Here is a 16,638-nt window from a genome sequence, read left to right as displayed (position 1 = left end):
TAATAAGTATCCTTTTATTAATTTCCATTATCCAACAAAATTAATAATTTCTAAACCAAGTACTTGCCAGCTGCCTTATCAAGAATCCAGTATACTTTACCAACAGGTTTAACTCTAGCTGCCGGTAAATCTTCTTCATCGATATGTATTCTCTAAAACATAAATTTATAAATTTCGTTAATAAAATATACAGGGTTGTTCACCACATACGACACGGAGTATTGTAGCTAAACGACTAGATTTTTACAAATTCTAAGTTATGGGTTCGTTGAAGGACTATTAGAGCTACCATTTAAAAATATTTTTACAACATACAGAGTGTCCCAAATAAATAAAAAATATCAAAGTGGTATTTTTTTAAATGGTACACCCTATATATTATTACATTTTTAGTTTCTACGATTAAAATAAAGGTAAATTTGATTAAGGTTTATTACACTTAAACCTTACCTTTTTTGATTATTTTCAATTTTGTGAAATTGCAGTATAAATTTTAAGGCTTCATTTCTCCGAGGGTATCAAAGTTTTTAATAATAAATATTTACTGAAGTTTATTTATTGATCAGCTATTGTGTTGAAATAATAAAAACTTTACTACCTTATACAGAGTGTCTAAAAATTTATTGTAATAATTACTAGCTTTAACGCAACCAAACCAAACGGCAATAACTTGTTTAATTTAAATGGAACACCCTGTATATTTTATGAGAATCAGATGCACAATTTAATTGTCTATCAAATTGTATTATGCCATTTTTTACCTATCTCTTCAAGTTTCCGTAGAAAATGAATCTTCTTGTAATTTAGAACTCATTTATCAATATACCCATGTATTAAGACAGTGTGGTAAAAAGTAACACCTTAAAAATTATATTTAATTTTTTGACAAATGCTTATTTATAACAACAGAGACGTTCATTGTTCATTTTCATAACTTATTATTATATTGATTTCTGATTCAAATCCACATTTATTTAGAATAATTTATTAACCAATACAATTAAGTATGTAGTTAATTAGTATTTGGGCGGAAATACTGGTGGTATATTTAATTAATGGTATACTCTTTTATAAAGATTTAAATAGTTTTCTTTTTGCATACAAATGGGCTACTAATATTATCGTTTTACTAAAAACGATAATATTACTAGCCTGTACATTTTGTACATTTGTTGTTTTAAAAACAATCTAAAATGTCAATATTCCATGGATATATTGATACATGAGGTCTAAATTGTAAGAAAATGCATTTTCTACGAAAACTTGAAGGAATAGGTAAGAAGTGGTATAATACAATTTGATAGACAATTAAATTGTGCATCTGATTCTCATAAAATATACAGGGTGTTCTATTTAAATTAAATAAGTTACTGCCATTTAAAGCTAGTAATTATTTAAAAAACATTTTTAGACACTCTGTATAAGGTAGCATAATTTTTATTATTGCAACACAATAACTGATCAATAAATAAACTTCAGTAAATATTTAGTATTAAAAACTTTGATATCCTCGAAGAAATGAAGCCTTAAAATTTATACTGCAACTTCGCAAAATTGAAAATATTTCAAAAACGGTAAGGTAAGGTTTAAGTGTAATAAACCTTAATCAAATTTACCTTTATTTTAATCGTAGAAACTAAAAATGCAATAATATACAGGGTGTTCCATTTAAAAAAATACAACTTTGATATTTTTTATTTATTTGGTACACTCTGTATCTTGTAAAAATATTTTTAAATTGTAGCTCTAATAGTCCTTCAACGAACCCCAAACTTACAATTTGTAAAAATATCATCGTTTGGATACAATACTCCGTGTCGTATGTGGTGAACAACCCTGTATATAATAAATATAGATTTATTATTTTCTGTTCTATAGGGTTAGTTCAAATTCAAACTCAATTATAATATTGAAAAGTACGTTTTAAAAAGCTTTATGAGATGTTTTTAGTTTAGTTTTATATCGTAGATAAAAAATTAAAGATTCGATGGATATTATGATCGAATAAAAATAGCAATTAGTTTTGATTAGATTGTTGATTAGACACGTTTTACAAATACGCTTAAAAGTCAAGTTAACAAACTTTTTTTTAATATGGCCTTTGGAAAATTAGTGTTCACATACTTATAATACAATATAATAAAAAAAACGGCGTCAGCAATGGCTATGAAATGAAGATCGCTCTCATTTTAGGTATATGTAAAATTATATGGGGGTGTCTTCGATCGCCATTTCCACGTCAACTGGACGCCGTTTTTTTTTCGATCATATGGTATTAATCCATGATACAAAGAAAACAAGGTATGATCGATAGCGGCCCCAATTTCCTTCAGTTTGCGCATATCACCTGTGACGTAATACGCCATAAAAAAATATCCATATTGTTCAATTGCCACTAATAAAAAAAAGACTTAAAATATGGGAAGCTTGACATTTGAAAAGTCATTTTAAAATTTATTGTGTCATCAGTTTGACGATTTGAAATTGGCGCGCGGAGCTTACCGACCAATGGTGTCGTTATCATCTGTGACGTAGTGACGAACCTGCGCAATATCATACCTTGTTTTCTTTATATCATGGTATTAATCTATTCTGTTAATACGTTCGCATCGATTCAAATTTAAAACACTCCTATTTATTAAAATTAAAAGATATGTGCTTTGTTAGTTCAATTCAACAGTATCTATCAGGTGTTTTTCAAAAGTGGCTGACTCCTAATGGACCCCTATAACTTTTTTATTTTTTTCAAATGAAAACAAATTTTGGATGTTAGTATACAGGGTGATCCGAACTGGATTCCGGAAACTTTGGCAGCATATTCTGGGGATAAATATAAGTAAAAAAGTTCGAATAAATGTATGTCCTAAAATGCTTAGTTTCGGAGATACAGGGTGTAGAAGATTCATTTTTATCTCGATTTCTTCCAAATAATTTCAGAAATAACGTCAATATTTGGATGAAAATTGGTATCTGTTTTTTTTACAATAGAAATTTGATTTTGATGTCAATATGACTCCTACTTGTAGACTTGCGCTACCTACATATTTCTTAACTAGTTTGAAGAGGAATAACTTTTCGTCCGTACCTGTATAAAACTACTGAGTAAAAAATATACATTTACGATGATTTTTTACGTAAAAAAGATCTCTTGGTAAAAATCGCTACGAGCAACCGTTCTGAAGACATTTGGAATGAAAATAGTCAATACATGTCTTTTTTGACAAAAAACGAACATATTGAGTAGATAGGTAGTTATTTGACTGAACTGATAAATTTGGGAACTTTTTTGGTACAAAAATATTTCAAATTTATCATTTCAGTCTAATAATTATTTAGTCGACATGTTTAATTTATGGCAATGATGGTATTAATTTATTTAAATTATGGTATTCATAATTTAGACGGACAAAAATACAGATACGGACAAAAATTATTACTCTTCAAAATAATTCAAAAATATGTAGGTGGCGCCCTCTACAAGTAGGAGTCATATTAATATCAAAATTAAATTTCTCATGTCAAAAAACTACCAGATACCAATTTTCATCCCAATATTGACGTTACTTCGGAAATTATTTGGAAAAAATCGAAATAAAAACGAAACTACTCTACACCATGTATCTCCGAAACTAAGAATTATATACAGGGTGCTACAAATTCGAGGTACGAGCATTGGTAACTCGGTAACCGTAATAGATACGAACATAGTTAAATTGGAGTAAAGTTGCGCTGTGGGATGTTCACCAAGATGCCATCAAAAAAGTTTTAAAAATTTCAAGAATTGCTGAGTTTTTTGGAAAAAACGGATATTTTTGAAAATCAATTTTATTTTTTCCTGTCGTTACTTTTTAGAAAATCAAAAAACTAATTGCACATTCTCATAGCCACTTTATTAAGACTATCTGATAGTATTTTTAGATTTTCAAATTAGCTAATAATTTGTGAGATACAGAGGCCAACTTAATTCTTTTAAATACGGACCTGCATTTTTTATTTCAGATTTTGAAAGAACTCGCTCTCCTGAGTACAATGATATGCCACACTTAATATTTTTTTTGTTTTGGAAATTTGCACACAATTTATTTAAACTAATTTCAAGTCCGACTCTGTTCTTTTTTAATATTTAATATATTCATCGTTACAGTATTGATAAGCTTTCAAAGTTAACAGTGACGTGGGTTGAATACGGAAAATCAAATGCAATAAAATATAAAATAAAAAATCAAATCATTTCCCCGGAAGATGGATTGGAAATGGTAGAGCAGTATAATGGCCAGCGAGGTTCCTGGACCGTCTGATGACGTCAAGTAATTCGACAGGTCCAAATTTTACAAAAAAGTGAAATCAACACATCTAGGCAGTTACAATAAAGAGTACAAATGCATTCGAAAGTATAAAAAGAAGATCTATTCAAAAGTTAATAATAAATATAAATAAAATTGAACGAAAAATAAATTTGTGCAATAGGGAGGGTGGTAATAACCCTTTTGAACATGTAGACTATGTAGAGCATTAGAAACTAGTTTGTAGAAGTTAATTTAATCATAATAACTACGATTAATATTATGCAAATTATTAGATCGTACACTAAGAATTTCAAATTCACAATAAGAAAAGTTAAAAATAATAGCTTTAAATTGCTGATCTGGATATTATTTATTTGAATCTTTCAATTGGCTCAATTTTCCTTATTCAATGTTAATTAGCACTGATCAATATTGTTGCGATAAATATAATCAGATTAAATAATTTAAAAACAGAGTTGGACTTGAATTTTTTTTAAATAATAATTAAATAGTTTTGTTGTACCCTAAACAACAAAAAAGTATAAAGTGTGGAATATCATTGTACTCAGGAGACTAAGTTCTTTCAAAATCTGAAATAAAAAATGCAGGTCCGTATTTAAAAAAAATAAGTTTGCCTCTGTATCTCACAAACTATCAGCTAATTTCAAAATCTAAAAATACTTTCAGATAGCCCTAATAAAGTGGCTATGAGAATGTGCAATTAGTTTTTTATTTTTCTAAAAAGTAACGACAGGAAAAAATAAAGTTAGTTTTCAAAAAAATCCGTTTTTTCCAAAAAACTCAGCAATCCTTGAAATTTTTAAAACTTTTTTGATGGCATCTTGGTGAACAGCACTAGGCGCAACTTTACCCCAATTTAACCATCTTCGTATCTATTACGGTTTCCGAGATACCAATGCCCGTGTTTGTTGGTAGTTTTTATTAATTAAAGATGTGGACTGTATATTTTGTTTACTATTTATTTTAATATAAATACAATAATAAATCTAGTAATTATGTGGAAGAAAAACTTAATTAGTCTAATCTCTTCAGACGACAGAGCTCATATATTCGGTCGTCTTCCCGGTCTTCCTCTCCGCGTGTCTCTCTAGAACATGTATGAAAAACCTGAAATACAGTTTTTCATACAGCAGCATGTTTTGCATATTTTCACACAGCGGTTTTTAAGTTTTCTAAATGCACTTTTTCACAGTTATCTCGGAGTTGTCCAAATAAAATTCAAAAATAAAGTCACAAGATCGCAAAAATAATTTTGAATAAAAAAACATTTTAAACGCTTTTCGGTATTTTTTCAACAAGGCAGGGCGCCACAGTGGGGTAAGAGATAGTTGATCGAAATTTTTTTATGTAGACCTTATATAAATTATTGCTATTTTCAATTAAAGAGGAAATAATATGAACAAAATAAAGGATAATTCATCGATTCTAAAAAAAGAAAGAAAAATCACTGTTCCAGTGTTTCCACGGTCAATGCCACTAATGCCAGTAGTAATATCGCAACTAATTCTACTAATGCTACGACTGATCCGCGAGCAATGCCCATACCACTAAAGTCGCTACTAATGCCAAATTGTGCTATACTGCTAATGGCACTAATGCGATCGCTTTGTACACAAGAATGCCATCGCGGTTTACACCTCGCATTAGTATATCAATGATTGGCAAATTAGAGGAAACCAAGAATGTTTTTCTCATTTTATCAGCAAAGTCGCAAAAAGTCGCAGTATTTTATTTTAGTGTATGAAAGCCCAATGTTTACTAAGTAAAACGTGTATAGACAATATGCTGAATTCTTCGAAATGCGCAACTAAACCTCTAAGTGTAATAAAAATGTCACAAATTTAATCAAATTTTCTGAACGCCTAACTTTTAGTTGCAAAAAAAATCGTTAGTATAGGGAATATCAAAATAAATAATACGTTTTTGTAGAATACATACTTGCAGCTTGCTGAGCCATTTTCAATCAAAACAATAATATAAACGTAAAAAGAGCACAAGAACAACAACAATTTATAATTTTAAACATAAAATTTAGCCATTTACCTCTTATCTGTGAGAAGTAACAACTTTGACGTTTCGTTGAAACAAATGAATGCAACTAAACACACCCATAGCAACGCCATTCATGGCAGAGATGATTTAACTTATCATTTATCTTTTTTTGCGAAATCTTAAACACATTTGCTTTTTCGAATTTCGATCACCTTTTTCATGCTAATACCCCACCGTGGGGCGGTTTTAATTTTTGAAGATTTTTTACTTTGGCAAGGGAAAATGCTATCAACGCCCTACAACGAACGCGATACAAAAGAATTATAAGTTTTGGATATAGTTTTGGACGGAAGACAAGCATTCCAATCTCAATTTATTTTATTTATCTATGGCTACATAAACATAATATTTGCTACACAAAAAAGTATTGTAATTTTTATATTACCTTTATAATATCGGCTTTGTCTTGTCCGCATATAGCAAATGCACACACTCTAGCATTATTAATAATGGGAAAAGTCAACGTAATTCTGTTAGGTGGAGGTTTAGGCGAATCACTAATGGAAGCAACCAATTTGGAAATTTCATCTTAAAAAATAAATTAATAAAATCGTATACGGGGTCCGGCAATAATAGTACGTCACGTCGGTGCTCCTATAGTAAAAAACTTAGGAATTTTGTTTAAGTGTAAACCTAAAACATGTATTAGGATGTATTTCTGGAAAATATTTTAACTTCTACAGAATGGCTCAAAAAAGTGTGAACGGAACGGGATTTTTTTTAATGGTTTTAATGGAACACCCTGTGTGTTATTCCATTTTTAGCTTCCTTTCTGTTCACTTTCCATAATCCTAAAATATTATTAAATATGTTTTAATAGTTTCAGAGATATTAATAAATAATTAAAAAGAATATTCTTTTCAGCCATTTAAGAAAAAATAAAAATACAAGAAATGTCCCAAAATCAAAACTATACTAGGTATTTACTATAGCTGGTCTGTACTTACTTTGCTATAAATATCGTAATCGTAAACCATACAGGGTGCTCAAAATTCTATGCCAAACTATCTAACATATAAAATAATTTTTCTTCGTTTTTTTAAACGTGTAGAAGAAAATATTGTTCTGAAATACATCCTAACACATACTTTAGGTTTGCACAAAATATCTAAGTTTTTTAAGAGCTACAGATGCCCGACGGACAATTGCCGGACCTTGTATACTAGGGTTTCCAATTGTCGGGATCGGGATCCCGTTTTGAAATCCAGGGATAAGAACCTATAATCCCGGGATCCCGGAATTGACTGTCAGAATGAGAAATTTAATCTAAAGTAATACTTAATTCAAATGCAGGTATATACCGGGTGCGTCTCAAAAGTGGTTCACCCCCTATAACTTTTTTATTTTTTCAAATATAAAAACGAGATTTGGTATGCTAGTATATGACATAAATTGGAAATGATTGACATATTCAATTGTTTTTGGTCAGTTCCAATTTCACCGGAAATGACTACAACTTTTGATTTTTAAATGGCACCCTTCGTATATTTCTACTTTAATTGATAGAAAATGACACACTGAATAGGTTGTGATGCACAACCTAACCTAACCAATGACATACCATATGTCAACTTTTGACATTTTCGCTTAAAAAATAATCGTATTTCAAATTTCAATCTAGAGTGCCATATGGCCGTGTTAAAAACGCTAATTGTTAATGAACGCTAATTATTAATGAAGGAGACTTGGAAAAATTTGATCGTATAATGTTTTTCGTGTCTTGGCCTGGCGGGTTAAAAGATGCCCAAATCGTATTTATAATCATATCTCAATTTTTTCAAATGGAACAAGGGTGGCTCATTAGCATATTTGGTGGGTTTGGAGGGTTCCATTTAAAAATCAAAAGTTGTAGTCATTTCCGGTGAAACAGCAAGTGACCAAAAACAATTGAATACGTCAATCAATCCCTAACTTATGTCATATACTAGCATACCAAATCTCGATTTTTTATTTGAAAAAATAGTTAATAGTAGAAGTTATAGGGGTGAGCCACTTTTGAGACGCACCCGGTATATCAAAAAGAAAATGAAAAAACAGCTTTATTAAAACAGACAAAACAAAGTAACATTCGTAGTTAGGCACCCTAGCAGTTAGTAAGTAAAAAAATACAATTCTTGTTGCAAAAATAGTAAAATATAGCAAGCACGGAAATATAACTTTAAGATATTGACGTTCTGCTAAGTCTAAATAAAATATGATCTTTGAAAAACTAAAGTGTATAAAGTCGAATCATTTTAGATTGGACATTTAATTTTGTCAAGATTTTCGGGATCCGGGGATTTAATATCGGCATTTCGAGGTTAAACATTCACCGGGATCCTGGGATTTCGGGATCACGGTTTGAAAACCCTACTGTATACCTAATAGCACAAATACCTAATAATGTATGCCCAGGAAAAAGAGAGCATGTATGACCATCGGGGCCCATTCCTAGGAGAAGCATATCAAATTGAGGCAATGGAGTTCCTGGCACAAATTTCTTTATCTGATCTTCATAATCCTTAGCGGCCTCTTCACCTAAACATTTCCTATTACTAATTTTTTCCTACTTACTAATAATGATTTTTTAGCAATTATTAAAAAAAGTAACAAATACCTGAAGTATTCTGCTTAGCCGTCACAAACTGAGCCTCGGTAAGATTTATTTCTTTAGTGTCTACAAGCTGTTTTTTATATTGGCCAAATGTGTTGTCAGCGTTATCTACAGGAACTAATCTTTCATCGCAAAAAAATATTTTCCATTTACGAAAATCTGATTTGATTTGTGGTAATCCACTAGCTAAGAAAGACACTAAAGATCCACCTAAAAATATTCATAAATATACAATAAAGTAAACTATGTACAGAGTGACTAAGCTAAGAATACCTCTCGGCTGTATCTCGGAGAATATTAGCCGTAGATTCTAAGCAAAAAAATACTTATAACTAAAGAGGTCATGAGAAATTCCTGGAAATTATTTTAAAGTTTGTAGAATGGCCGCTAGAGGGCCCAACTGCTATTGCAAATAATATAAGAAAATGTAATTTTTACAAAATTTTGTTAATATATGGAGTGCCATAAATAATGACGAATATTTGAACAATTTCCTCCTTCCTACTAAAATGAAGTGGTAGGTGAAGGTTAGATCTGTTTTTATTTAAATGTTAATAACTTTGGGCTGGGTAATAGGAATCCAACAAACTAGGGCTCGTTTAAAAAATGTTTGCTTACTCTATATTAAACCATATAAACCTTATTCTATATTAAACATATATATAAGCATTTAACAGTACACTGTACGCTCTAGGGTGCGCTGTCTTAAAATTCAACAAACATTGCTGCGGTTTTCAAAAAATTTAAATGCAAAAGTATATGTAACTTAAATTAATAATTGGAAATGGTTGAATAAGCTGAAAATGATGATGATGATACCGGGTGCATCGGAATTGAAAACATAGAGATTATATATAACAGGTGCGTCTCAAAAGTGGTGCACCCCTTTAACTTTTTTATTTCTTCAGATAGAAAAACGAGATTTGGTATGTTAGTATATGACATAAATTAGGATTGATTGACGTATTCAATTGTTTTTGGTCAGTTCCCGTTTCCCGTTTCAACGGAAATTATTACAACTTTTGATTTTTAAATGGCACTCTCGGTATTTTTTTACTTTATTCGCTAGAAAATGACATTCTGAATAGAATGACATATCATATGTCAACTTTTGACATTCTCGCTTAATAAAAAATCGTATTTTAAAATTCAATCTAGAATGCCATGGCTAGATTAAAAACACTAATTCTTAATCAAGGAGCCTTGAAAAATAGATTTGATCGAGGGTGCCATTTAAAAATCAAAAGTTGTAGTCATTTCAGGTAAAACAGGAAGTGACCAAAAACAATTGAATACGTCAATCAATCATAATTTATGTCATATACTAACATACCACATCTCGTTTTTTTTATCTCAAGAAATAAAAAAATTATAGGGGTGAACCACTTTTGAGATGCAACCGGTAGGGGACAATGCCCAACAGTGAGACATTTAATCCCCTTCATTTAAAACGCGTCGAATTCAATTCCCCTTTTTTTCCCCGAGAGTAAAACACTACCGATATACCAACTATTCTGTATCAAATATGGAACCTGCAGTGTTGGGAGATATATATCAACTGCACCCAATAAAATTTCTGAAGCAAAAAATAATTTTTAACAAGTGCGTTTTCTTCAGTCTGTTAGGCCAACACTTAGTTATTTTAATAAATCTATTAGTGGAGAGGTAAGTTTAGAATGGTTTTTTAGAATATACCTTTAAGTTCTTTTGTTCAAGTAGTTTTAGAATAAAATAAATTACAAAATGGCCGACTGGTGTTAATGTCCGGCAGTGAGACAAAATATATTGCCCAACAGTGAGACAGTGTCCGACATACAGTGCACCCGTTAAGACTGGGACATACATAGGTACCTTTTGAGCACTCATTGGCACTGTTGAACATGTCTATCATGGTATCGATAGTATTATATTGTTAGTAATATTTAAAAAAAATTATAGGCAAATGCAATACAAGAAAAATACTTAGCTAAGTTTAATATGAACCAAAGAAAAGATAATTCAAAGTGAAGAGAGTGAAGCGTGAAGAAACAAGTGTTTATTGATTCCGATAGCTCTGGAGAAGAACCAATTTTAGATTCATCTTCTGCAGATGAATGCTTTGTCACAATCTACCCTGACAGACATATTATGTCCAATGTTAAATATTAACATTTTAGCGTTGTTATTTTATGTCAGATTAACACATATATTATTTGGTTTATGAATTTGTTATATAACAGAGTTTTTCTTTATTTTAAGTCGAAGTTACATTAACAACAAAAACCTATGAAACTCTTTTTTTTTATTCGTTAGTTGACTAAGTTAATTATATTTTTAGCACTTGTGTTTATATATTTTAAGTTCTTTGTTTAAGACACCTCTACTTTGTTTTATGCCAAATGCAAATAAATACTCTTAACTATTTTTTAAGTAATTAATAAATAGTTATTTGTTTAAAACTTCCTCTTCTTACTGTTTGACCTTAGGGCCCAACAATGAGACAAATGCAATAATAACAATATTGTTAATTTTAGTGGTTGCCTTGAAAGTATACTAAAATAGTTTATTTTGATGAAAAAATAAAATATTTTTTACGGTCTTAAAAAAATGTCTCACTGTTGGGCATTCTCCCCTAGATTGCAAGGGATCTCCAAATTTTGAACCGTCCAAATATTGGCTTCCCTTTTGACTTTACATTTTTAAAGGTGTGATTTTAATCGCATGTTGAAAAGCAGAGACGGGTAAAATGGTTTTTGAAATGTATTTAAAATGAATTTATATTCATTTACGAATGCATGTGGCCGGCCGTAGCGCAAGCAGTAGTGTGTCGATCTGCGGTGCGAGAGATGGGATGGTACTGGGTTCGATCCTCAGCCAGTACGGTCGCTTTATTTATTTAAATAAAAATATTGATTTATCTAAATAGAGCGACCAGCGAGCCGCCACCTCAAGGAAGGCAATGGCAAACCACCTTGAGTAAATTTAGCCTTGTACAGCTTCTCAAATAGTGCCCTTCAGATTCGGCGATAAACTGTAGGTCCCGTGTACTTGTGAAAACACTAATGACACACATCACAAGTACATGCGAGAGGTAGCCGACGCTCTGTATAGAGTATGGCACTGTAAGAAGAAGATGAATGCATACAATACTATATTACGTACAGATATTTTAACTCTAATTGTAAGTTATTTTAGATTATTTAATTAATATTTCTGGTTTTTACTTATATATAATTAGTTGCCATATATTATTGTTTTTTACCTCATTGTAATTTGTGACGAAATTTTTGTTGATTTATTTTTGTGTTTTTTTTTGTTCTTTGACTTTCGTCTTTATTATGGTAACTCTTATCTTGTATATTTGTATTGTTTGCTGGATTGCTTTGTTGTAAAGAATAATGTTTCTTGTAGCTTGGTACCTCCTGATGATGTTAGTAACCACTAACGAAATATAGAGGCTTTAATGAATAAATGAATGTTATTGAATGAAAACAGACCGATATAACCTGAGATTTTATCCTTTATACAATAATATATTTATTTAAAAAAATTATGTAAGGGAATTGTAATCAAAATAATGTTGGGCAAACTCCCGTATGTCGAAAAAACAACGGCGGCCAGTTGGCTTGGAAATGAGGATCGATGACATCTATAGGTATAATTTTACATATAAAACGACATTGATCCTCATTTCATAGCCATCGCTAAAGCCGTATTTTTCATTTATATATATTTTCATCATATTATAGAAGATCAATATTACCAGACTAATTAATCTAACTAATCAATAAGACCAGATTAATCTTGCGTTGTTCAACATATTTTTGATAAAGATCATTGTATAGATGTTAATAATTTAAAATTAATCAAACAAGTCTCAAATTACAGGCAATTAGATTCCTATGAGAGCGTCAAAATAAATAAATATGAAGATAAGATAAACAAAGAATAATGATCCAATTCCTTCCAGTTCTCTTTTTTCTATTGCTCTAGTCACGGTAATTAATTGACCCGATGCACAGTGGTTCCCAGATAGGTCATTACTTAGAAATATTAATTTCAAAATGTTTGCATGAAACTGTTGCTAATACTTTTCTTATATTCCCCTGTAAACGATACATAATAAATAAGAAAATCAAGTAAGCCTGGCGTAGCGCTTTTTTTTATTAGAAATGTCACATTTTTGCTACTGGTATCAAGCTGACATAAACAGTTTTCAGATAACGCCAATTCATTACTTATTTTGTTAAAATTGATAAAAGCTGTTGCCTTTTCTGTAATGGACGTTCGAAAAGAAGGTAAAAAGAACTGTTTTTTTCTTTGTTGCACTTAATTAAACCTAAGTAATATTAGTTTATGGTAATTTATTTGACGGCAACAAAAATAGTATTTTTACATTTTTGCTTGTCACTCTTTAAGACTTTTAACTACTTTCCCTTTCAAATCCTCTTAAACGGCATGATAATACTTGTTGCTTAAAGTATATTGCATATAAATTAATTGTCACTGGCTGCCGCGAATTGCCGCTGGATCTTATACTGGGTGGTGAAAGATTGACTTTTTGTCTTAAAATAAAAGTAACTTATTTTTTCCTCTTCGTGTCAACTTATTTCGTGGACACACTGTATATCAATTGACAATAAAATTGTATTTATAAAATGAAGCAATTGTCTCTTTTATTTTTTCATCATTTAATATAAATTTGACCTCTTCAATATGAAAAAACATGTACATAATATGTGCAAACCTAATCTGTATACCTTTCCGAATAGTTAGAACTTAAAATGCATATCACACGAACTGGGCCCAATTTTTTTAATACATATTGCATTAAGTTTTTTTATATACATTTATTTAGCATTTGTTATCAATTTCTATTAAAAAAGGTGCAGTCGAGCTATATCTAGATATCTTACAGTTATGACCGCGCAGCTAATTAAGGGGAACCATTGTGCGCTCGATTGATTTTGACTTACTTGGTCAGTACCAACTGAAAAAACGCCCAATTCGTAGATATTAGTTTAGTTTTAATCATTTGATGATGATGTTAACATGGTTATATAGCGAAACGCGAGTCCAATGTAAAGGTAAAGTGTTTTGGTGTAATGTGGTTTGTGGTGAATTGGTGTTTTAAAAATCATCAATAATGCCTCACGTAATTTATGAACGTCCCCTACTTATGCATATTACTGTTAATCTTTTGAAATCTTATCATTAATAAAGTTATTTCTGCAAATTTAAATACCGATGTCACAAAATCTAATCTTTTTAATATTCCCGGAATAAAACTATCGACGATAATATATCGATATTAATGAACATTCCTAACATATCAGACGTGACGTGACGTCACGACTAAAATCATTTTTAGGTTATGTTTTTTATTATATATTTTTTATTTTAGTTATATTCTTTCATTATAATATGTAGTATAATATTCAATATATGCAATAATACTTTACATTGATATTTTCTCTCAGGTTTTAGTACTTATATTTAGAGCAAAAAGGAAATTTGTTTTTACCTGATACTGCAACATTAAAAACTCCATTTTTTTCAATACTTTCACTAGCTGTTGACTCTATTAAGTTACAAAGGCTTAAAATTACGTCTTCTTTACTATCTAAAATTGAAATAACCATTTTTAAACCAAAATTAAATTTCTGGATAAATTTTAAAATGCTTATTCACTTCCTAGTGTGAATGTAAAAAAGTTAGTATTTTACACGCGATTGTTGAGGACTAATCATTAATCAGTCTTGATATCCTTGGTTTGGTTTAATTTAATTTACGTCAATGTCACTTGAAAAGAGATATTTGTTTGGATATTTAAAATAATAAATAATTTTAATTTGATAAGAACTGACCACAGACTGCCACAGAAATTGAACATATTATCAACTGATATCAACAGTTACCAAAGAAAATGACGCCGTATATCTTTCTACAACGATTTGAATTAATCTTATAAAAAATAAAATATGATTGAAAAAAAAACGGCGTCTGCGATGGCTATGAAATGAAGATCGCTGTCGTTTTATATGTAAAATAATAGGGGAATTTAATTTCTAGTGGTGTCGATCCAAAATAATATAAACTGTCTTTTTTTTAGTTGGGTTAGGAGCGAAAAACAACTCAACATCAAACTCTGGACTTTCCTTGTCATTGATATACCAATATACTCCCCTTACCGGGTGCGTCTTAAAAGTGGCTCACCCATATAACTTTTTTATTTTTTCAGATAATCGAGATTTGGTATGTTAGTATATGACATAAATTAGAAATAATTGATGCATTCAATTGTTTCTGGTCATTTCCACTGTTTCACTGAAAATTATTACAACTTTTGATTTTTAAATGGCACCCTCGGTATATTTCTACCATATTCGATAGAAAATGACATTCTGAATAGAATGACATATCAACTTTTGAGATTTTCGCATTTGGTTTATTTGAAATTGTAACATTTGGTTCATATCGACAATTTGACTCGAAATACCAAGTATGTGGTACCAAATTATGCGTAAAAAAATCTTTTACCAAATACGCTAATGAGCCACACTTGTTCCATTTGAAAAAATTGAGATGTGATTAAAAATACGATTTGGACATCTTTTAACTGGCCAGGACAAGACACGAAAAACATTAGACAATCAAATCTATTTTTCCAAAGCTCCTTGATTAAAAATTAGTGTTTTTAACACAACCATGGCACTCTAGATTGAAATTTAAAATAAGATTTTTGTAAGTGAAAATGTCAAAAGTTGACATAATTCTACTCATTGAGAGTGTCATTTTCTATCGAATAAAGTAAAAATATACCGAGGGTACCATTTAAAAATCAAAAGTTGCAGTCATTTCCGGTGAAACCAAGGTAGCGACCAAAAACAATTGAATACATCAATCAATCCTAATTTCTGTCATATACTAACATACCAAATCTCGTTTTTTTATCTGAAAAAAGCGTGGGGTGAGCCACCGAACCCAGTATACCATCTCATATATTTCATATCTTAGACCGTTATCAACGGTCAAATCTTTCTTTGTTTATTTATTATTATATTTCTAGTAAGAAAAGGGTGGAAAACCAAAAAGTTCAAAAGGGCCAAAATTTCAGACTCCTAACAATAATGGAGAAGCCGAAAATTTCAGATTCTACACGGTATAAGCCCATGGCCACAGAAAGTGAGTAAAGCGTCTCTTTATATGCCTATTAATAAGCGCTAAATGCTACACGATTTCGGTGGGGCCACTCATATATGTTCGTATTATTTTGTTTCTAGTCACAAAAAACGCTTTACATACTAAAATTTACTCGCTTTCTGTATTGCCATGGACTAAATGTGTTCTCGTTTGGTACTCTCGCCTGTCTAAAATACATACATCTTTACATAAATAAAAACTGTATTGTTTATACTTAGCATTAAATAAAGTAGCGATAGTTATTCTAAATTGTATTTTTTATCCCAACGGAAACTCGTAAAAAACGTACCAACACAGATAACAGAATAATGGTACCTGTGGTTGGTACCATTACTAGTGGTTGGTACCACAGGTAACATTATTTTGTTACCACAAACTTTGTACCTATCATATTGGTATATTATACCGGGGGCGTTTCAAAAGTGGCTCACCCCTATAACTTTTTTATTTTTTCAAAAAACGAGATTTGGTATGTATATGACATAAATTAGGATTGATTGACGT

General features: G+C 30.5%; 1 protein-coding gene across 1 annotated transcript; it reads right to left on the bottom strand.

Moving 5' to 3' along the window:
* Positions 1 to 14,786, bottom strand: LOC115886253 (6-phosphogluconolactonase). The gene is made up of 5 exons (XM_030905346.1): positions 14,456 to 14,786; positions 8,956 to 9,162; positions 8,736 to 8,876; positions 6,745 to 6,887; positions 1 to 152 (listed from the first exon to the last, which is right to left on the bottom strand). Exons 1-5 carry the CDS (start codon positions 14,571 to 14,573, stop codon positions 51 to 53), a joined length of 711 nt encoding a protein of 236 aa, XP_030761206.1. The 5' UTR covers positions 14,574 to 14,786; the 3' UTR covers positions 1 to 50.
* Positions 14,787 to 16,638: the final 1,852 nt, after the last annotated feature.

The sequence above is a fragment of the Sitophilus oryzae genome, unplaced genomic scaffold (assembly GCF_002938485.1).
Source record: "Sitophilus oryzae breed Bouriz unplaced genomic scaffold, Soryzae_2.0 scaffold_476_pilon_pilon, whole genome shotgun sequence".
NCBI lineage: Eukaryota > Metazoa > Arthropoda > Insecta > Coleoptera > Curculionidae > Sitophilus > Sitophilus oryzae.
Note: the sequence above shows the minus strand (reverse complement) of the source record. Positions and strands in the feature narration are given on the sequence as shown.